General features: G+C 41.5%; 1 protein-coding gene across 4 annotated transcripts in view; it reads right to left on the reverse strand.

Annotated features, from left to right (window-relative positions):
* The window catches only part of LOC138210383 (complexin-1-like), a 52,458-nt gene that overhangs the window by 9,186 nt on the left and 19,264 nt on the right, over positions 1–24,008 (reverse strand). For all 4 annotated transcript variants that reach the window (XM_069169501.1, XM_069169502.1, XM_069169504.1 and 1 more), the window contains exon 3: positions 77–252. In XM_069169501.1, the coding sequence (XP_069025602.1) occupies positions 77–252 (176 nt within the window). The remainder of the gene's footprint in view (positions 1–76; positions 253–24,008) is intronic.

Genomic DNA, 24,008 nt, shown 5'->3' on the forward strand with positions numbered 1-24,008 from the left:
AGGAGCAATCCTCTAAATATTACCTTGTGCAGCTCTATTAGAGTTGGAAGTACTGAAGTATTTTTTTTTTTTTTACCTTATCCCTGATGCCCTGTCGGAGGTTTTCTCTCTCTGCCTCCATTTTTGCATATTTGGCCTTCCTCTCCTCTTCCTGTTGCCTCAGCGCTTCTTGTCTTTCCTCCTCTTTTTTCGCAGCATCAGGGTCTTTCTCCTCCTCTCCACCGAGCATCTTGCCCATGTCTTTGGTGGCCCCTGTTGTTGATGGTGACAGAGAGGGAGAGAAAAGTGTTAGATGAAACAAACGTCAGACCTTTTAATATACAAGTCTGGCTAATCACGAGTAATTTTGTCCTAATGGATCCCAGCATTTTGGCCTGTTGCTCAGTGGTACATCTAAGATTTGGATAATTCAAGAGATATCGGTTTGTGTTTTGAGTCCTCTCTCAGGCCCTGTGAACGAGCAGGACAAAGTGCCCTCCACTGAACCAAAGACAAAAGGGTCTGACAACAGAGAGAACAAGAGGTGAGTGCCACGAACAAGAGCCGGGAGATAAAAGACGCTACAATAAATTATTAGCAATTCTCCTGATTGCCTTTGTTCTGCTCTCTTTGGCCTTTGCTGTCTCAAGCAGGAATTTACATCCTCGTGTCAAGTGTCCACTTGGATCGAGGGTTAAGACTCTGAGAACAAAAGGCACGTAGCGCCGCTCTGAAGGACCATAACAAACCGACACTGGGGCTCCTTCTACTGCTCATCTCATCTCGTGTCTGCACGTCAGATATGCGAAACAAGAGATGAAGCATGTGGTAAAAAGATAATATTCCATGTTTCTTATAGCTGAAGGTTGTGTTGTGTTCCTTATCTGCTCACTTTTGATGCCGATGATTGCCGATTAAATATTCTCTCACTTCACCGCATCGATTCCTATCTTGAATGTAAACGTCGACGACGTTTACATGTCACCGGTGAAACCTTTGGATTCTGTATTTTTAAGGACGAGTAAAAGAGAGACTAGAAAGATGCCAAATAGTCATTTTAATGACGCTATCTCTTAACTAATGCTTATTAAAAGGCCCGCTGGCGTTGGCAAAGCTGTAGCAGGTGCTGACAGACCACTCTGTCTCGACTACTACTTGTGTCTGTGTGGAGCATCTGGTGCGTGCTACAGGCATCAATTTTGCATGGATGATGTGTTTTGTCCTATCTCGGTGCCCCCTAGGAATTATTGTATAATTCAATATTAAGTTCCAGTCTGAGAACCTTTTATGTAGGGAGTCTGAACGTAACATGAACTGTACTGTAGTAACCACACACAGATGGAGAGAGAAGGAATATTTAAACATTTGCACTGAATGTCCAAAAAACCACCATGAAAAATATCTGCTTGTGTGTGCACATCATCAAAGCTGTCAAAGTGGAAGTCTATCCTGGAAAATGTAACTTCAAAACACAAGCTGTCTTACTGCCGTTATTCAGTCATGGATGCTTTATCGACACGTCATTTTTGTTTAACACACAGATACACTCACACCAAGACAGAGAACATTGGTACTTTTACCGGTTAAGTAAAACTCTTAAAAACAAAACCTGTCATTATAATATAAGTGGTAACAACTTGAAAAAGTCAAAGTTCAATTTAGGATATCGCACAGCCCAATCTTGAGTGTCAGCCTGCATGCCGAGCCGCTACTGCAGTGCTTCTGCACATTGCCTTTCCACGGGGCTCCGCCTGTGTGTTCTCACGGCAGGGGTATTAGCTCTTCGCTTCCAGCTCAGTGGCTGGAAACAAGCCAGCGGCCCGATGAAGGCTGAACCCGTGACTCTCTGTTCCGTTCCAACTCGCAGGGAAGAAATTGATTTTAATGAGAACTGGACCTCCCGGACCACAGCGGGCACATGTGAAATACACCTAGCTCTCACCCTGCCCTCAGTCCAGCAAACTGTCCTTTCCTTATTAGAGCCTCTGTCTCCGCCCCGGTCGGTCAGTGCTCGGCTGCAATGCTGAGCCTCGCAAGGCTCTCTGGAGGGAAAAAAAACTTAACGACACAGCCATCTGGTTGAGCAGTGAAATTGATGATACAGTGGTGAACTTGAGGTTCTTGGCAGCAGTTCTAGATTGCCATGTTGACAGGGTGACTGTTAATTAATGTGTTTTAAGTGACTTGTTACACGACACATAACATGTTGTCATGCCAAGAATGTATCACCTTCATTAATCTCGGGACTTTCTCATGTCAGCGTAAGATATACGGTAAAGTGATTTGCATTTTGTGGCCGTCGGCGTGGAGTCCATACAGTGCAAATAAGATGTAGTCAATCACTTAACATTAATTCAATTAATTAGATATATAAAGTCATGACCTCAAGATAAAACATGATTTAAACATGTGCTTGTCATCACCAGCTGTACTTGTTTTCTTATTATTAAGTGCATTACATAACATCCTAAAGTTATTGATCGTCAGTGTTCACTGGTTTTCTTTTTCTTTTTTGGAAGGAGGGATTGTTCAACACAAAAGTATAATTGTTACTTTAGACTTGCTGCTTGTATTTTTATGAATTCAAGGTACTGCAGTCATATTATAAGTAGGACAGTGACCAAATATGAAGTTTAAAACTTTCTCAGGCCCGCCCCCACACAAACTTCCTGAAAGTTTGCCAGCACAGAGTTCTGTCTCTCTCAGAGATGAGGTCTATGGAGGGTTTAGAGACTCATCAATCACCTGTCCATCTTTGGCAGCCAATTGGTGCAGTCTATTTCTATGACTTATAAACAATGCATGAACTTTAGTGTACCTAAAGTACCGTTAAGCAAAAGGGAAAACAAGTCAGCTACACTTGATAAATAAAACATGAATAATATATAAATATAAACCCTGTTTTAATCTTTAGGTGTTTGTTGACTTCAATTAAAAGCGGTGGCCTCAGATTCAGCTCATATTCAAAGTGTGATAATAACTGAGACCAGCAAATAACGTTTAAGAATTCATTGTTTTGTTAAAGACAACAATAATTATCAAGGAGTCAGACACTATCTCTGTTTTCTCTCTGCTGTTCTCTCTATGATCTCCATATTCTGGAGGCTATCGAATCCTTTCCTTGCAGGCTCCAAGGAAGTCTGATGTTTCATTATTAATAACATATTTCTATGCATCCATAAAGAGTTTGGTTACTATCTGGCGGTAACACTCATAAAAATGCGTCTTAAAGATTTTTTTCTGTGCCCCGGGATAAAGTAAAACTGCTGAATAGGACTGTAAACTTTCTCTCTGTTTACAGCTTGAGGGGATTTCCCAAATACTGTATTAGTAGCAATCTTCACAGAAACTGAGGGCGACCATACTTCATCACTTCAGGGATAATATATTCTCCTGTGGCCGAGCCAAACGGAGAAAACTTTCTCAATTAAAACTTGTTCAACTTTGGAGTCGGCAGCTACAAATTAAAATAGAGCACGACACACAGTGTTACATTGTTTGAGCTTCACCTTTATTAGATATATCTTCCTGCCTTCGTTCAACGTGAACTATTCTTACCTTAGATTGGAGAGCACCATCGTACTTTCATTAAAATTGCTCCTTAATTTTCTATTCATAACAGTATGTCTACACTCCAGTGGGCTGGACCATTCTAGCTAACAAGTTTTGGCCAAATTGGGTCTTTTTCAGTTTACATGGGCTGAAATATCAGACAGATATGTTATCTGTCTACTACTGATGTATTTTTATCTCTTGGTTATTGATCCGTCTCGTCTCTCCATATGTTGCTGCTTTTCTACGCCAGCCTCTCCCAAATGTTCGCATGAATAATCTTGATGCTCACGGCTAATTAGCTCGCCTGATTGTGACAAAGTTACTGTGAAAAAGTCGGAGACAGTTGTCGGTCCCAAAAGCCTTGGTGTCATCAGAAGCTGCCAGCTGTGGAGTCTGGGAGCAGCGCAGTGAGAAAGCTCCAGAGTCAGAATTGAGAGCCTCGGCTATGGTTAGGAAAACACTGAAACATGCTTTAAAGTACTTAATTAGAAGTACCTAATTAAAAGACAAAGAATAACTCATTCCTCTCCAGAACTCTAGTGTTTCAGAGATGTAGATAGTAATTTATTTTGTTTTAAATGGCAGGAAAAGACCCCTGCAGATAAAGATTTTCACAATCTTATCGTCACCTAATTGGCCCAATGATCTCTGCCTTCACTGAAGTTCCCATCAGTCATCTCTGATCACCCCTCTAGAAAACAGGTCAGATGACCGTCCATATCTGAGCCTGGTTCTGTTGGAGGTCTTTTCCTGTTAAAAGGGAGTTTTATTCCTGTTAAAAGCGTTTTTTTCCCACTTCTTGCCAGATGAAAAGTCCGAGTCCATGCTCTAGGTACCATGAATGTCTGCTCCAAATCCTTATAATACTTGTTTCAGTCTGGACCAATCTGACCAATTACCTGACGGATGGTAATTTCCAGTTTTATAGAGATATGCCGCTTGGGTTTGTAAAAGCATGTTTCAAGTCACTGCAATATACCATACTACAGTATAATACATCACTGCCATGAACGTGGAGAGCGAGCTGTGCATGCTAACTTACTCATTACATCTTTAGAGGGACTTTTTAGGTCAGCTGAAAGCCTGGAGGCTAATTTTGAAAAAGAAAAAGGCTTCGTAGGATGACGAGCAGAAATTGAAAAGGAGAGAAGTTTGGAAGTCACGGATGGTCGGGTCAAGAGGTGAATTAGACTGTTATATAAAAAACAGTCTTAGAGTTAGAGGGCGCGTGAAAACATGAAGAGAGAGTGTGGAAGTGTGAGTGGTACTGTGTGTGTGTGTGTGTGTGTGTGTGTGTGTGTGTGTGTGTGTGTGGTTCTGCAGAATGAGAATGAAATGTACAGGTCTGAATTCCCTCTATGTGTTTGAGGTGTGTGTGTGCTCTGTGTTGGTGCACTTATTTCTGTGTTTAAAGTAAGCTCGAGTGCGTGTCCTCCGGGTGCATTTGGGCTCCAAGAGCATTTCATGAATGTGTGTGTGTGTGTGTGAGACTTGTATGTTTCGTGCTGATGGATTGGTTGACACCACATGAGAAGTGTCCCCTGTGGAGCCCAAAGGCTTCTGAAGAAGGACAGCAAAAAATAAAAAAAAGAAAGCAAAATAGGACCAGAGAGCTAAAAATGAAAACAGAAAAAAGTATCACTGTATGGCATAAAAAAAAATATTATTTCTACGACAGCTAATTAAAAAATGTGATGAGAAAACATCAGACTGCATCAGGGAGGGAAAAAAAAAAGTGTCAAAATAAAAGAGGAAATCGGTGACAAGGACAAATAAAAGAACCAAAGAGTGGTTCACAGAACGATCGACGATGAAAAGGAGCACTGGAGAATAAAAGAGAACAAGGTGTATTTAAGAGAGAGAACAGAGGTTGAAAAAGTCCATACTAGTGAAAAGTTAAAAGGAAGCGACAGAAGGGGAAACTGAGAGATAAAGAAACATTTGACAATAAGAAGGGAAGAAGAAACACATTTAGAGGGAGAAAAATGTCATAAAAAGGCAACAGTGAGAACAAGCGAGCCAACGGGAGATAATGCAGAAAAAAAAAAAAAAAAAGCGGTAGTGTAAGAGAGAGGAAACAGCAGGAGCAGACTCAAGGACTCTGTGTTCCTGCCCTCCCATCTGTCACCAGTCCTCACCAGTCCCACGGCTGCCGACCGGCAGGTCCCCGCCTCAACCCCCACGGCCCACACCGGCCGTGTGGACCGGCTTCCATCAGCCTCCTGCCCCGGGGTGGGTGGGGAGGTGGTCCCAAAACCCAGTGGAAAAACCACCAAGGGAACTGAGTCTGGCTCAGTATGGAGAGAGCACACTGAAAATGTTCTTCTCTTTTTTAGTGTGCTCATTTTGCAGGTATAACTGGTGCCCATACATACATATATACATAAAGCTCTATAAAATGACCTGTTTTTCCATAGATGAATAAAATTGAGAAAGTAGCAGCTAATTAAAAGCTAGATATTGGGCTTTACATGGATGCTACTGACAGTCTGTGTCTGTTGGATGTGTAAATAATTCAATTTTAGCCCCAACTACATCATAAGTTAATAATATAGGTATGTGAAATTTTAACCTTTTAAATTTGATTGCCTGTTCTGGCTGTTTCAGGATTCATGCAAAGCACCTTGGGAGCATTTTAGCGTCAGTAAAGTTTAATCGATTAAATGTTTCGATGCAATGTTCAGTCACTTTGAAATGATTGTGAACAGTGACAGCTGACATGGTGGCGTGAACACAATAGGTCATGTGATTTGGGGTGATCACGACACTCGTCATTTTACACCCGTCTTCTTCGCCGTGACATAAAGGAGTTAGTTTGCATCAGTGGGTCAGAAAATAGCCCTATTTTGTCCATGACGAAGACTTATGTGACATTAAGCATAAAAAAATAAAAATAAAAAAAAAGTAATGTGAAGATGAAGCCGTTACATTTACTAGCAGAGGATCAAGGATGGTCCAGTTTTTTTCCTGTTATTGTGTGAAAACATTTGATAATCGCCTCGTGCGGTTTATGGCTTTTGAAATTGCTTCGACTGGATGAAAACAGTTGCCGAGGGAAAAGAACCAATCGAGTTATCAGTGTAGGTGTTTACAAAAGTGACAAAAGCATCTTGCCAACTTCTCAAAGATCACGCAGAAGTCACTTTAGCATCGTGATTGCTTTAAAAGAACCAAGGCTGTGTTTTTGAAACTCCTACACAGAGTCGTATCAATGTCAGACCTTGAAGAGATCGTTTGTGAAAGGACCACTGAGTCACTTTTCACACGGAGCTGTCTGTGCTCGTCCTGACTGTTGACTCCATCAGCGAGACCCGTCCGGTTTGTGGAACACAGCCGTCCTCGGAGAGTTTTAACAGCACTCTGGGTAACAGAAGAGGAGAAAACCGTGTTCGGTACGGGAGATTGCTTCTGTATTGTTGTGAGTGACAGGCTGACTGAGGAAAAGGTTATTTTATAGTGAAATGGTGCCAAGTTAAATCTGTGTGCTCGAGCGAGATGCTGAGCTCCTTCCTTGTCATTCCTTGTATATTCATGTGGATGAGAGAGCGCACTCTAAGCGGCCTTGCATATACTTCTACGAAGGTGATGCAGAATAATAAACAGACTGGAAATTAAAAAACATTCAGGGCTACAAGGCCAGTGTGGAGTGTATATTTCATTATGTGTTGCTCATTTTTTATTTGTTTTTGCTTTGATCGGTACTTCATATTTTTCAAAACGTCTGTTTGGGTTAATAGAAAATTCCCTTTTAATATGGAGTTCAATGTTAAACTTGGAGTAAACACTATATACACCGAGTTTGCTTGGAGGATCTCTGTCGTTGCATCCGTACTTATAAGCACTTCGTATTATATCACGTTATCTCAACACGACAATAAAAGGAACATTTAATCCATCCAAGAGGATTACAGGAAGTGCATCTCAAACATTCTACCCAGATACTGAAAAGGTAAAAATGCATCTGTCACAAATATGCTGTGTTCAAATGTTTTTGTTTTTGTATTTCCTGCCTTACGTTACCTCCCCGGTTAGCTTGCTAAATTGTTAGCCCCTGTGGCTTCTAGACGCCGTCCATTTTGTGGTCGCTGACAAGAGTAAAGAACAGGAAGAGTTTAAACAAAGGAGGCTGATGGTGAAGTGCAAACAGGCGGAGAAGCAGAAGGAGGAGACAGCAAAGTGGAAACAGGTGAGAGTGATCAGAAGAAGCGGGAAAAACACACGAGCGCAGAAACTGCAAAGACAAAGTGCAACCAGGAAGTAAAAAGCTCAGTAGCAGAGGAAGTGAAAATATATGACCACGGCAGCTGAACATGAACGCATAACAATATTTCATGATCGAGAAGCAAGATGGAGAGAACGCACTCATGAGACATGAGGTGTGTGTGTGTGTGTGTGTGTGTGTGTGTGTGTGTGTGTGTGTGTGTGTCCACACCCTCACCCCATCCACAGAATATCTCAGGAAATCTCTGGGGCACATTGGAGGCTTGAGGTACATCACTCCTGTGCTTTATCACCCGCTCACAACCATTATCGTTGAAAGACAGCCTCACAGAGTCTGGCCTTGGCGACGAGCGAGCAGGGACAGAGCGCATTTATCACCACTGAGGTTGGCACCAAGGGCGAGGCATCCATCCACACACACACACACACACACACACACACACACACACACACACACACACACACACACACACATGCAGGTCACCACAAGGAGCTTTTACTTTTGGATCTCTGTTTATCTCAGTAAACTGTGCACATTCTGCTTGATAAAGTGAGCATGAAAATAAACACGTAAATCAAAATGCGCAGTAGATTTGAAAATAAAAAACGAGCGTATGATCTCGACCGTCATCCACGAACTATATCCGATTGAGAAAGAGACGCATCCCCAGGAAGCCTTAAAGAATGATATTAAATCATAAATCATATCTGTTACATAGAAACAGCGAGACAAAAAAGTAAAGTAATCATGTCTACTCTGATCTCAGTGAGGTAATATCACTTTAGCTGTCACTTTCACCATCTTGTTCCGGGGTTATTATGATAACCGGCTCTGTCTGAACGTTAAGGTCTGATAGCTTCTCGTGTCGCTTCGAATGAGCACGACCCGCGTTGGGGCGCCTTCAAACAGCTCGGGGGAAAGTGGAGGTGGGGGGGGTCGCGTGCCAGAGATCACAGAGAGCAATCGCACGAGTTCATTAGCAATTACTCTGGAGTCACTGTGGTGATGAGTCATGGAGGTGACGCGGCAACAAACACTCTGCTGAGCAAAAACAGAAAATAAAGATGAAAAAAAATTCAAAATAGACTCAAAAGCTGAATTGAAGTTGGAACGTTAGGATGAAAAAATCTTCACATGCTAAATAAAAAAATTATTTCAAAGTAGCATGTATATATATATAAAGACGTGTTAATGATGTCAACTGTTTAACCAGGTGTGTGGTGCTTCATAAACTTTCATCAACTTTCGAGGGAGGCTCTCTGTTGTTTACAGCGTCTTAATTTCCAGCGCACGACATACATGATGTGGTGGTCAATGCGGATCGGTTAAAACCAGCTCGAGATGCTTTAAAAATCAACCTGAGGTCCGTTAAGATGCAACGACTGGAAATAATCCCCAATGAGGCGTTTGCCAGACCTATTCAAGATGTGAATTTAGGTCTGGAAACACCAGGCTATTCATGTACACATGATATTTAGCGCATTCGATTAATCAAACTGCATTACTGTGCTGAGGTGACATTATCAGTTCAAAGGTTTCAGCCTCTGTCGTGGCACCGCTGATGTGTCCAAAATACTATGGGGATCAATAAGGTATCAGACGGTACTTTAAAGGCATAATCTTTTTGTTGTTGTTGTTGAAGCAATGCCTGGATTTCTCATCGTTGTAGGTTTGCATTAAAGGATCTAAATATAAAAAGCCAGACAGGTCATGAAACCCATCTGTGAGAGACTTCAGGAATACATTTCTTTTCTCTCTCTGGTCAGACTACGTGTACATTTTAGTGAAGAAAAGTAGATCAAATATACTCCAAGATGATGGGACCTGCTTCCTTTCACCTGTCACTTCCCCTCAGACTTCAACTCGTGTGCTTCTTGTTTCGACAGTTCAACGGGCCGCATCAAGCTAGCGATCAATGATGGTGAATAACCCCGGAAGTAATTCACCTGCCATCGGTCTGGAGAAACAGAATATACTTCAGTCTCATCTTGCTCTACAATACATCCAAATCAATTTGTGTGTAAATGGTTTCATTCTGCAGTTGATGTGATGCAGGAAAGAAATGTTGCGATCTTCAAATTTTTTTCGCAGTGATAATGTTCATTGTTTGTTTCCCGTCCCTCCACTGCCGTGCCTTCGAGACTTTGATTATTCTGTGTATATTTTCCGTCAATAATTGGGAGGTGAAGTGAACCCAAAAGTTGCACCTGTTTCATGTGCTCCGTGTGCGAAAACAAACAGCGGCTGTCGACAACAACAGCGATTCTGGCACCTGGAATACCTGAAATGCAACAAGGCTTGGCATCGAGTTTCAAGCCCTGCTGTTAAATCTAAATCATAAGAAAACAAATACTGTTTTTACGTACCTCTCAGCCGTGACATGTATGTTTGAGGTTCATGCCGCAAATTTTCGAGTTTCACAAACTTCTATGATTCTCACTGGGAGTTTCCTTCATCTGTAACAGGTTCTTCTTGTTTACTCTCCATTGCAAAGAACTAAAATCAGACCAAACTAAAAAAAAGTAGAGAGTGTCCTCTTTCAAAAAAACAACCCTATGGGTCTTTTGTGCGAGCAGGTTATTCTGACCCACAGCTACAATTTAAAGTTAAGCACCCTCTAGTGGTCGTATGAATAATAACGCTTTACTGGCCTCGGAGAAGTGACGCAGTTCAGACAACAAATTTTTTAGCATGTTGGGAGGACGTGGGTTCGGTGGACGCTTACATAAAACAGCGAGACGATGTTTGCTTCCCGTTTACTGTTGCCATGACGACAGAAGTTCGCATAACTTTAACGTAGCCTAAACGTAGCCAGGGGCGTTAATTTAGGAAACACTTCTGCTGGTCGTATTTGAAGGTCGGAATAAACAGAGGACTTTAGACTACAATCACATTTCAATAAACTGTTCATTCAATGAAGCTATTTTTTACTTTGCTTTGAAAGAGACAAAATCTGTATTTCTACATTACCAGAGAAAATGTGTTTTTATACAGGAATTCTACGGAAAGCAATTAGGGTTATTTCTCTGAAGCTTTGTTATAACTGCATATCAATCAATCCAATCACTGAGCTCATGTTAGTTCATTCTCTCACAAATTATTCGAGACCTAATTATCCCTGGCTCATTGTGTGGCTGCTTTTTGCTTTGTTCTGCCAGGTAGGAGACTTGAAAGCACTCATGTCTGTGTCAGATGTGACAAAAGAAATCGTCCGAACAAATAAAAAAAACTTTTAGTGGAGCCGAATAATTGCTTTCGATAATTGCTTTCTGTGGGGATCAAAGTACAAGTGATAAATAAAATAAAACATATTTGCAATAATAAATCAATCAGATATTCAAAGAAAGCCAGTGTTTGTTTGCATATTTAAATGTTGCATTTAGTCTTTCACTTTTCAGATGCTTAAAAATTTGAATATTTGAATAGGAAAGACTGGAACATGGTGTTACAGCAGTTTCCATATTTTGAAATGAGCTCACCTTTTCACAAGTCAGGACAGGGATTAAGTATGACAAATTACAGGATGAGTCAGTCTCAAACACGTCCTGAAAGCATCCATTATTGTTTCTTTTGTGACGTACTTTATCACACATTTACCTGAAAATCTTCACTTTATTTTCACATCCTATTCATACACTTTACAACATGTGACTTCTGACACATCGGAATTCATACCAGAGCCAATTAACAGGTTAACGAACTAACAGATTCTTTCATCTCCTCCTGTTACTGCTCGGTATGCAAATAAATATGACGTATATGTAATTGCATGTTGCTTTATTTTTTATTTTAACTCAATTTCTCATGTTTAATTCTATGCATTTTATTTATTTTCTATATTTTCAAATGTTCCTTCATATCTAAATTTTATGTGAAACACTGCATGTCATTTTCTAGCTGTAAAGCACTTTGAACATTTATTATTATTAATATTATTATTAATTGAACTCATCCTCCTGTACTTAATACAATGGATTGTACATTTCTCTTACGTCCCTGCAGCTCATGTGGAAAACTTACCAACGTATATAATGATTCGTAATCAATCAGCTGGAATGTAACCGTGTCATTTCTTTTGTTCATGATAGGAAGATATGCGAGAATATTGCATGACTCCTAAAGGAGAAAGGTCTTTGTTAAATCTGGCAACTAGAGGTTGCGTTTAGGAGAATCCATCAATCTTTCATTTGCATTTTCCATAATAGTATTTCCCACATGGTTAAAGATGCTAATGCACCTCCCTCCTCAGCTCTGCAATAAAAAAAAATCCCCCCCCCCCCCCCCCCATTAGCTATTCAGCTGAGAGACTCTTTGACGTTATGAACAACAGCATCTTCTTTCACTTTACACCATTTCCGGAGCCATCGTCTTAAAAAATAAGTAAATCAGTGAGCCAATCGCTGCCGTGACGACGTTCCCATCTGCCTGAAAGAGTGCTACATCTAAAGGCTGAAACTAAAGCGAAACATGTCTTGATGTTCATTTCAAATACACGTTTAAAAAAAAAAACACCACAGGAAGCTGAAAACCGAGCAGTTAAGAATCAAAGCCTCCAGCGTTCAAATCTCACCGAGCTGTTGAAAGAGGAGGGAGAAAAATAAAAGCTGTGGAGGTTTAGAGGGTGAGGTATTTCAGTGGTGCAGACTTGGAAGTTCTTCAAGTGGGTCAACAACTATTTATTTTTGTTATTAGCCAACTTGTTCAGTTTCTTCACAAGGAACTGGGGGCACCGTGAAAAAAGCCAATCTCTGTCGCAAAGATTTTAATAAGACGGCGACTTTTGATGAGTTACTCGAGGATAATATCAAATTCATTCTGAAATGCTGAAGCCAAAGTAAACAGGAGTCGAAATCGAACCTCAAATTGCGGCGTGACCTTTGAAGGAAAGTCGTCCTTCGAAGCCTCGAGCTTCTTCTTCTTCGTGAGCCACCGCAAAGCTGCCGTCACCCACTGAAATAGGCATTACCGTGAAAAGCACACGGGAACTAAGCTGGCCGGGATCCTCCTCGGGTATGTATTGTCGGCATTATGCTCACACGTTGATCCCTAAGACCCGAGGCTCCGCTTCCCTCTCGCCCTTCCAGTTATGCTTTTAGCTCCAATTTCAGCCTGCCGCCTCCATGCTAATATCAGGAACTATGATTCAATCCTCCTGATGGCCCCGGAGAGCCTTCGTCTGCAAATTAGCCCGATGGATTCACGGGTTTCCCTGTTCATAATCGCCCCGGCCTCATCCTCCCCTGCCACTCTCTGAGCACACTCATCGATCACATGCGAGGGGAGTGGGGGGGGAATCTGATTTCAATGACAACCGGCGCCATTACTCAAACATGAGATCACGCCGACCTCCGCGTCGTCACCCGCAGATCGGATTTCTGGAGCTTTGGAGGCTTTTTAAAGCATCCAAAATATGAAAATGCAATTCAGACCTTCACAGCATGAGTGGCCATGCAGGAGTGAAGGCAGCGCGTACATACAGAGTAGGACTGAGAAGCACTTTCTGACTTTACATAGACAAGTGTGAACAACTCCAACAATTGACATCTTTTTTTTTATTTTTATTTCCTTTGCAGCTAAATTCTTTTAATTTGAGCATTTCTATTTCTATCTTCTCCTTGGAAATGACATAACCAAAATTAAACGGTTGCAAAACTCTTTTCATGACAGATTTTTTCCTTTTGAGTTTTCCATCAAAAACTCAGACTTAGTCCAAGGTTCTTTTACCAAACAAAGTAAAACAATTTTTTTTTCATACGACTGAAGTGTACAGAATTAAAGTACCTCAAATTATACATGTGACTGTTCATGCCAACATCCTGAACCATCTGCATCTTCAGAAACTGGTAACCCACCTTCCTTTTCAAGGCTTTAATGTCCTCCTGTCTGGTTAGCAGACGTTCACAGAAGAAATTTTAAATTGGACAAAATCAAAATGGGATCATACGGTATCTTTCCCTTCAGATCAGCTGTTATTTTACATTCAGGTATTTTATACATTCAGTGAGACTGAGTTAAAAAAAAAAAAAAAAAACTTCTCTTCAAAGCCAACCTGGTTTCGAAACAAAACTCCGAGAAGAGATGAATAAAAACGCACTGAACACACGAGCATCAAAATATGTTTGAAGTCTTCGTCACAAAGTGGGCTGCAAACTCCTGACTTATTCACCACCTGGAAGTAAAAAGACAGTCGCTAATAAAATACTGTCGAGTTGATTCACGGTGAATCAGAGCCAGCTGAATAATTGCAGCGTCTCTCTCTTTCTTCAGCTCCATAAAACCTCCCATTGAAATGATGCGATACTATGAAATGAAACCTTTCCTATCCGCTCATAAAGGGGGGACCACATTAATCTCATGAATTTGCTGAATCCCGTTAGGGATACGATTGCTTTGTGTTATTACTTTTAAGCTTAATCAAAAGCATGAATAGCTGCATTATCAGCCCTCAGTTCTCATTGTGCTCTCTGGGTTTGGGACACCTTTCTCGCCTTGTTTTTTCCTCACTTATGCAAAAGAAAAACTTTGTTTGTTCAGAGTTTGTCATTATGTTTCAAAAACATGCAGTTTGCATTTTTTTCCCAAATATATTTAGAGTAATTTACAATTTGACATGCCAAGGTTCCCTCCAAGGAGGTTGTGAATCTTTAGCGTGTTCACACTGGAAAAGTGGTGAAATTAAGTTCTGTGAAAAAGCATCAAACTTTGACTTTTTGAGTAAAAAAAATAACAATACTCCACAAAAGTTCTTACTGAAATCACAGTGAACTTTGACCCCCAAAATGTACTCAGTTCATCCTGGAGTCCAAGTGTCAGATGTAATAAAAAATTCCCTCAAGGCCTTCCTGATCTATTCACGTAAATGGGACAAACAAGAGATCACAGGGAACTTGACCTTCAACCCTTAAAGTCTAATCATCCAAGTGAACCTTTGTGCCAAATTTGAAGACGTTTGTTCAAGGCATCCAGAAATATCACGTTCACAAGAATGGGACGTTCACATGGACAGACGGATGGATGGACAACCTGAAAGCAGTGCAAGGCGTTGTGTTGGTGACAGCGTGTTGTTTCAGGGACATATGAAACAAACTAAATAAGAACATCAACTAAGAGCATCATATTTAGTGAGAAAAAGAGGTGAATCCGTTTCTATCATTTATTCTGTCATTGAGGACAGCTATTATAAAAAAAATTATCATCACGAATTTCAAAATCTATTTTTGAAATTCAGACCAAAACAACCTTTTTGGCTCACACCAGCCTCCGAACAAACAAACTCCTACTTGTCACCTTGTGTGAGTGGCAAGTAGGAGTAGCTGAGAGGGATCCAACAGAAAATAAGCAGAGAGGTGAACTTTCCACACCACACAGATTTCACTCTTCAGGCTGTGCTACATTTCTAATCCTAAGAAAGAACTGAAGGTGCAGAAATTCAGGATATAAAGGTATCAATATATTAAAAAAAAAAATTAATGACCTTATTTTCCCCTAAAAGCCTCTCATGACCTCCAGTTTTGACAACCGCCGCTGTGACGCACTCAGCCCAGTTAGGTGTGAAAAGTGGGACCGACTCCAGCAGTAAAATCCCATCATGCATTTCCCTCGGCTGATTCTCAGTCATGCAACATGCTCTGGCACACTTTCAGGCGTGAGTTGATGCTCGAGCGTTTTCTAGATGTCCTCAGATGTTCACCAGACGACCGGTCCCCCGCCTTTCCTGCAGCTCTTTGAAGTTCGTCTCGGGCAACAACAAAAAAAAAAAAAAAAAAAAAGAGCACAAGAAAGTGTAAGAAGCAAGCTGAGAATCGAGGTCAGCGTTGGAATCGTGGCGGGTTTTCCGTGGCGGTGAGGGCCGATGCCTTTTTTTCCTGTCTGGATTTCTAGAACTGTAATACCCGCGTGATGGAAAAGAGACACGAAGAGAGAGTGAAAGTGAAAGAATCAAAAGCAGAGGGAGTGATTGGAGCACGGAGACGGAAAGAAAAGGAACGGGGAAAAAGAATTGGAAAATAGTGGTGGGGAAAAAAAAAGGCTGAGAGCTGATTGTCGCCGAGGACAAAAAGGAAGTAGAGTGTGACGGCTGGGGCTTGTGGTGCTACTCATCCATGCCAGCGACCTTGGCTGGCAGAGGGAGGGTGTGTGTGTCTGTGTGTGTGTGTGTGTGTGGGGGGGGGGGGGGGCAGTACAGAATATCAAAGCTTTCTCCTCCCGTGTAGAGCAGAGAGACAGAGGCCACACTTCACATGTTTTTAACTATGTTCGACAAAGTCTGACCAACTACAAGCTTCATGCCATTGTAACAAGTGGATTCGCAAAACGTGGCAATAATACTACGTGGTAAATGTCTTGTAAAGTAGATTTATTTCCAAACGTAGGTGACAGTGACACAAAAAACTGTATTGTATCTTTCTAACCCTGAAATAACAAGCGCTGAGATTAGTTCGGGGGGGGAGGGGGGGTCTTGAAGCCCATTTTCCACTAGTTCCACCCGCGCCGGTTCGCCGTCATTAAAGTCAATGCTTCGTATCCCAAAGGTTGCGCCGCGGTGCGTATCAGAAAGTGGGTCGCCGCGCTAAAGATAGGCAGCGAGTTGATTTTTGACGGATGCCGAGACATGTTGAACAGCAGACCGGCCGGGCAGGAAGTCAGTCAGAGAAAAACAAAGAGAATTCGGTCATTTTTCAAAATAAAACACCCATGTGCAGACACATCCCCGTCTACCCCTGCGGTCTTTTAATTTGGAAAACAAAATGCGTTCTCCTCCTGCTACAGGCGCAGTACGTGAAATAGTTATGGTATAATTAAGAGGATTAATGTTGTTTGATGATAAAAACACAGCATGCTGCATTAACTTTGGTTGCGGGCGGCACAGCGGTGCAGTGGTTAGCGCTGTCGCCAGCAAGAAGGTTCTGGGCTCGAACCTCGGCCGGGGAGCATTTCTGTGTGGAGAAATGGGTAAACATAATGGATGGATGGATGGATGGATGCTGCAGCACAAAGAAGGAAGAAACAACTGGTAACACAAAAATCAAGGAAACAAATGAGGACGTAAGATAAAAAACCGGCAGACAAAACGCTTCGCTTCTGAAACGCTCTCGGTGGGATATTATAAGCCGTGCAGAAGACGGAACAAAGTTATGGTGCATACGACCCGCGTTTAGTAGAAAATGTTTAATCTGACAGCAAAACTCAATGCAAAGTAAAGAAACCACCAAAGCAAGACCTCTCCTGTTGTTGTGTTCAAGAGCAGCTCCAATATGGCGTCCATATTCAGGGAGGCTCATTACATAAAGGTGTGGTTGGTGGAGAACAGGCTGATGGTGCTAACGATGGTCTCTCCCAGGCTTCGGTTATGGTTTGGACTGACAGATATTTCTGGTGCAGTTATTTAAGCCGTGGGTGGATACAGCTTTTAAAAAAAAGACCACACTTCAGCTACATAATGTGTGTGAAGGCAGCCGTGTCGGTGAGCGTCCGTCCGGGTGAAAGTACCTCTCATTGCTGCTTTTCAGATGTCTGACCTCACAAGAAATATATTCTATTCTTTGTTGTCTTGACCTCACAACATCAAACAGATTCAAAGCTAACAAAGTCACAGAGTCCGTTTCAAATTTTCTGACCGCTTGGAAAACGCAGCTGTGTCAAAAGACATTTCAAAAGCTCCTGGACTATAAATGGACTGCTGATGCATCCTGGGAGGTCAGCGAGGACGCTGCAAGGAATTATTAGACAGAGAACAAAGATAGATGCTCCATACAGGAACTCTATTCCTCTCAGGGAGGAATCATTAGTGCTAGTTTATAATGTCTTCATTATGAACCTTGATTAAATTATGATGTAAAAAGGGGAGATTTTCTGCATTAAAGTGGTAATTATGTCAGTGATTTTTTTTTTCAGTAAACCTACATCTTCCCAGTGGGAGAGTGCACAAGGAGGGCAGGTAGTCCATTTTCTTTGCAGGTGCAGATGTATAACTTACAATTACTACACGTTTTTTTTTCTCTTATTCTCAGCTTTGAAAACTTGTATCAGCTCAAGCTAAAAAAAACCAACATGAAAACATATGAACTGCTAGAAGCACCTTTTGAAATGCAAAGTCAGAAAAAGTATTGGGATGTTAAAATAAACTGAAAACTAGTCAAGAGAATAAATAATTGGATTCATAAAGAGAGCAACTGAAATATGTCTATTATCCAAACATGTTTGTTCCTGCACGAATTATTTAGTGGCACTTTCACTGACTTGTTTCATTGTGAACATTTAATAAGAAGAAGGGGTAAGCAGGAGGACGAAGGAAATACTCCAAATTCGTTGTCTCGTTAACATCAGTTGTCCACACTTGCGTACGAATTTACGTACATTGAATACGTTTCCTTATTAACCCTCGAACTCAAATGCATTGACTCCATCAAATACCCGATTTAATTTTCCTCTCTCCCTTTACATAGAAAAAAAATATACATATATAACTTTAACTTGTAAAACCTTAAAAGCCAAACATCATGTTCTTGTGAAATAAAGATTGTTTTTGTCCGTGTAAGTTTTAGTTCTTTGAGGTTTTCTTTTAAGCCCTCTCGCATTAATAATCTATCAAACTGTGTAATCTGACATATTGATGAAAGCATGATGATTTTATCACCCAACCCATCAACCTCCCACATCTCTAAAAACGTCTTAGCAATCTTTTAACTCATTGTTTTGATCGTGCAGCCCACAACTTTACTAATTGTGGTTCAGTCTCGACTCTTTCATCAACTTAGTTTCCTGCCACAGCAGACAAGCTGTTTTTTTTTTTTTTTTGTGATAATACCACAACCGCCCACCAGCAAACGGCACACAAATTTAGCAACTAGATGACGAACACAGTGTCAAGTTGAACTGAATATGTCCCCGAGGAGCTAAAATATGAGTTAATATTGGGCTAACAATTGTCAGGTGGCAAAAACCATGACTCCAAGTTGATGCTTGTGTAATTGTAATGAGTAATGAGCCAATACAAAATATAATTTTCCACTTTTCAAGTAACTAAACAGAAAAAGCCTGAAAAAAAGAATAAAACCTTCAAAATTACCTTACTTTTACAAAATGTTATTTTTTTTTCTGAAAAGGGAAATCTAGAGTTTTTTCCGAGAAAGTCTTACCAGGAAAACAAAAAAAACAACAACAACAAGAACAACACAGGAAAAGATCTCTGTACACCAGCCCATGCTAAAAATGCGATACGAATTGTGTTTTAGTCCCGCAACGTCGTCCAGATAACTCAGAAAACCTTCTCTGTGGGAGTGTTCCTCGACCTCTCAAAGGACAAGTAAACAAACCCACATGTGGAGTCAACCGATGGCTGCAACACGAAAACGCTCACTACTCATCATCGCACTCGTGGCCCGCCCGGTTGTGTGTTCGAAGGAGTCGGAGCGTGGTCGGCGGCACCATTCAAGCCGGAGCTCACTGAAACCTTCTGACAGGCTCGATGTCTGCGAGTCACCGTGAGTCAAACGCGGCCGTTGAGTCACGGCAAGATGCTCTCGCTGCCTGGAGACGTGTACACGTACCAACACACTTGCTGCTGCACTGTTTGTGAATCAGTACGCTAATGCGTGTGACAGCAGCAGTTCACTCGGAAAATTAACCTTTATCCTCCGGGGGTTGAGCGGCGAAGGCCGGTCGGCGAGGCTGGTGGCGACGAGGTTTCTTTAGGAGGCTGACTGGACCTGGAAGGTGTCACATGGGGGCTAAACTGATGTCAGAGCAGCTTAGGTCGCTCAGCTGGCTCATGATAAAAAAAATAAAAAAAAAAAAAAAGCCTGGCTAGCATCTCCTGCCTGGACGGCACACTGTCAAAAGAAGACGGTTTGTATCGTACAGTCGAGAGGCTGGAAAGTCGCGATTGTCATTCACTACGGTTTGTGCATTTCCTGTTTACTGTTTAAAATGTGCCATCATAGCTGCAATAGATGTTCAGATGAAGAAAATATCATTACCTGCAGATCCTTCAATGTTATCATGAAAAGCACCGTAAAGGCCCCGCCCCCAACTGAAGTTCGAACCAGGAGTTTCTTGCTGTGAGGCGGCCGTGCTGACCACTGCACCAACACCGTTCGTTTGCTCCCAAAAAAAAAAAAAAGAAGTTTGATTTCACTTCTTCGAGCGCAGAATCCGGCCTCATTGTGTTTCGTTTCAAGACACACGTTTGAGAAAATCCTTTCTAAAAGCAGATCTATATTCTGTGGAAACAGGTGGATTTTAATTTTGTTTTTTCTTACTGTAAGACTGTTGTCTTGTTTTAGGAAAAGATCAACTTTTACACATTTCTTGCAGACTCTGTGCGCAGCAGGTTAGCTGTACGTTGACAATTCAGTCGGTCGGGGCAAAGTGAAAAATGGTCTTGAACCTTTTGACTCCAAAAGTCTCTTTAATGCGATGCCACATTGGAGTTTGCACCGTTGCCACCTGAGAAGAAGAAAAATAAAGAAAAGAATCCTAATTAATCAAAACTTCTTCCGTCCCATGACTCAACATCATCTGTTTTCATCCCAGCGAGAATCCTCAGTAATTAGCAGCCTCACTATTAGCATACCATCAGTGCTGCGTTGTAAATTAGTCCCTCCTCATTTGCGAGCTCCTCATCGCGACTTCTTCCTCTCATTAAGTTTTTCTGCCAACGCACAGCTTTGAGCTGAGCCCGACGAGCACGAGAAACAAGGGAAGACACACAAACAGCCTTCAAATGCAAAGTTATGTAAATATTTCTTTTGTTTCAGTTTGAGAAATTTGTTTCTTGTGATATTTGTTCCATAATTATAAAGTGACGAGTTTAATGAGCATTCAAACAAAATCTTTTTTTTTATATAATTTTTTATTTTTTAACAATTTGTCACAGAAAAGTTACTTTGCTGTTTAATTTGATGTGTTCGCCGCCTCGCTGTGATGAATACTTGAACCTGAACAAATCAACCAAGAAGAAGAAACTTCAATTTGGATCCACAGTGTTGGGCACTATGAGTTAAAAAAAAAAGTAAAGATTTAAAAACATTTACATTTACTGACTGTAATCAGTATCTCATTTGCATTTTCCACCAGTTTCTTTACACTTTCCATTACTGGAGGCGTTTTCCAAAGGCGTCGGTTTCTTAATACCTCATTTAACTTAAATGACAAAGATCAGCATCTTCTCGCAAGATGCAAAGAAACCTAATTCGAGTTCATGGAGATGTAACCTTTGAATGAGAAGTGGTTCAAAACAAATTGAAAAAGTGGGGGCGTTTAAGTGGAACCAAAAAGATTGTATACGCCAGCGTATGATTGCCACACTCTGATGTACATCTGCTGCATACAGGGTTCGGTGCACCATGAATAAGAGACATCTTGCTGCTTAGAATGATTATCGTTGAGGATGTACGTTCCTTTTTCTAAATGTGTCAGAGCACACAAGGGCGTACGGTCCCCTTTTTTTCTTTTTTTTTTCACGCAGCCGCTGTCGTCTCCATCAATAGTTTTTCATCTGCTCAGTTGACTGTGGGGGCTTTCACGCTGCTCTTTTGGCCCAAGGGACGAATGTCTTTGCAGCGCTGTAGATACGAATTGAGAAGATATCTCCTCTATTGTCTCGGAGGGACAAAAACTGACATTGATTTCTGAACTGTGCACGGCCCTGATAACAACGCTGCCAATTCCCTCTCATAATCACTCCAGCAATAGAAAAGAGCAATTCTCCTCTGCAGCGTGACCCCTCATGCTACGATTGATTCTATCTTTTTTTTTTTTTTTTTTTTTTACCCCCCGGGGAGTCAGCGAGGTGACACGATTTCAGCAATGTCACAATAACAGTCAGTGTTATTGTACGCCGAGTGTTAGCACAGAGTCCATGACCGTCTGGAAGCCTGTGGAACGACTGACCTTTACAGCAAAGGTGTGTGTCTGCTTCTCTTTTCTTATGAAACCTATTCCTGTGTGTGTGTGTGTGTGTGTGTGTGTGTGTGTGTGTGTGTGTGTGTGTGTGAGTGTGTGTGTGTGTGTGTGTGTGTGTGTGTGTGTGTGTTTGTCCTAGAGCAGCCTGGCAGATTTCAGGCAGGTTGTATTAAATGTCTGACAGAAGGTCATTTTTCTTGCCCTCAATTCCGACCCTTTTAACATCAGGGAATAAATTAGCAAACTTTGGAAGTGGCAGTCCCAACCTGCACCATCTGGATCACAATATGCTCTAGCTGAGCCTGAGATATACGTCCATACACTGTTCATAGAAATGGACGTGGCTTCCCAGGTTAAAAAGTAAAGTGTCTTAAAGTGTTATACCTCTAAAGGTCACGAGGGGCTGGCTTAAAAAAAAAAAAAAAAAAAAAAAACTCTGGCTCCAAAGACTCCCATTCAACTTCTCTGATGAAATACAAAGTCAGTACAATTTCTTCCACAAGTTAAGATCAATTTAGTCCTTGTTATCAGGGTTCTGGTGGTCCTTCTGAAAAATTCCCATAAATAATGAAATATTAAGCCTTAAAGAGAGCTACATTTGAGGACATGTCTGGTTTGATTGACATGCTTGGGGTGCAGTCAGGTTTCGAGTTTAGTTTAGGGGGTGTAGTTTTCTCTGGTTCTCAGTCAAATCCACCCTTCACTCCCCCCCCCACTTCGTCCAAAAACGGTCATTTCTGGCTAAAATGGCCGACTTGAGGTTGTCTTCCATATCATGTAAACAACAACTTCCTTTCCACTTCTGCTCTGCATCCTTTTAAACTGTCCAAATGTTTCATTCAAATGGGTTCTTGGTTCTTAGAAACAGGACATCCAATCGCTTCAAAATGTGTGTGCCCATTAGGATGCAACGACTGGAAACAATCCACTGTTGCACAGGAACTCTACTTTAAACCATCTCAAGTGACTGCAGGTACCTCGTTTTGGGATTGACCTTGGAAAGACTGCTTTTGGTGGTAGCGCAGAAAACTTATGAAATCTCTGGCAATGTAACCCGAAGCTGAAAGACTCTCATGCCTCTGATTTTCTTGTAATGTCGGTTTCTCTTGTTTGTGTCTTTTTCTTCCATATTTGATTTTTGGCATCTTTGTAAATGAGAGTTGCTCAATGGTTTTCATTAAAATCGCAAATGAAGGTCGACTGAATGAGTTTGGGTCAGTAAAACGCAGCTACGTGTTTGTAAAGGTGGCGGTTGCGATATGTTCAAGTCCCACTGTCACGTCGTTTCGGATGCTCCTCTTGGACTCATTAACTCCGCGAGCTAAGCAGACTAATTTCATGCTTCTCTCCTTTCCTGCCAGTGACACATTTAACTGTCACTTGCCTCTCGCCATCCAATTCACATCTGCAGACTAATTAAAGCTCCATTGTGGCAGTTGGCTTCATTTCCATGTCTGTTGTTTGTTTTTGTAGTTTTTTCTCTTTTCCGTGGGCTTGGCATCTTACAGAGGGATGCTATTTGCTCAGTTGGAGTAAACTGGTCTTCAGTGATTCAGCAGCTCCTTTTGTTTGTAGCTTTTGTCACAATGTTTAACTGAGAAAATGCTCTTAGTCAAGAACATGTACTTCAGGATTCATACAAGCTGGCTCGCCTATCAAGATATATGTGGAGGGCATCTTTCCATTCTCCGCGTAGATAAGAAAAGCGCAGGAAAAATAACCCCTTTAAGCACCAGGAAGAGATGTAAAGTCTGAGTCCCTTAAAGAGAATACATAACCTGTGACACCCCCACCTCCCCTGCGCCAGCGATAATGGTTCGACCCGATTTCTGGGACGCCTGCATGCTGCTGGTCTTTACGTAGAAACGCTCCGGGAAGCTTCGTAAAGCTTTTTAGCAGTCAGCAGAAGTTCACACTCCCACTCGCGGCAGCCCAGGCAGCCCTTTTCTCAACACCCACATCTCCTGCACCTTCACAAAAGGTTCACAGTGAGCGGAGTGAAGCGATGCAGCTCGGAGAGACCCTCAGCTTCAAGCTCTGCGCTGCTCTATTCAAGAAAAAAGACCTTACAGAGAACAGCCAAATAGCTATGATAAAAAAAAAATAATCACGTCCTCTTTTAATTTGACAGGAACGACTCTGATTTTTATTTTTATGTTATCACTAGTGTTACAAATATGACATCATTTGGTTTTTGGTGAATAAAATGTTAAAAGAAAACAGCCTATAGGACTTTAGAATCGTCACAGGTTGAGAAAAGGGGGATTGTGATACTAATAAATAGCTGAAATAACGGTTGTAATTTTACATTTTGTAACGGTAAGCAGTCCAGGCAAACATTAGGCTG

This window comes from Embiotoca jacksoni, unplaced genomic scaffold (genome assembly GCF_022577435.1).
Source record: "Embiotoca jacksoni isolate LCO1_2020_lvr unplaced genomic scaffold, fEmbJac1.0.p SCAF_45, whole genome shotgun sequence".
In the NCBI taxonomy this organism is placed as follows: domain Eukaryota; kingdom Metazoa; phylum Chordata; class Actinopteri; family Embiotocidae; genus Embiotoca; species Embiotoca jacksoni.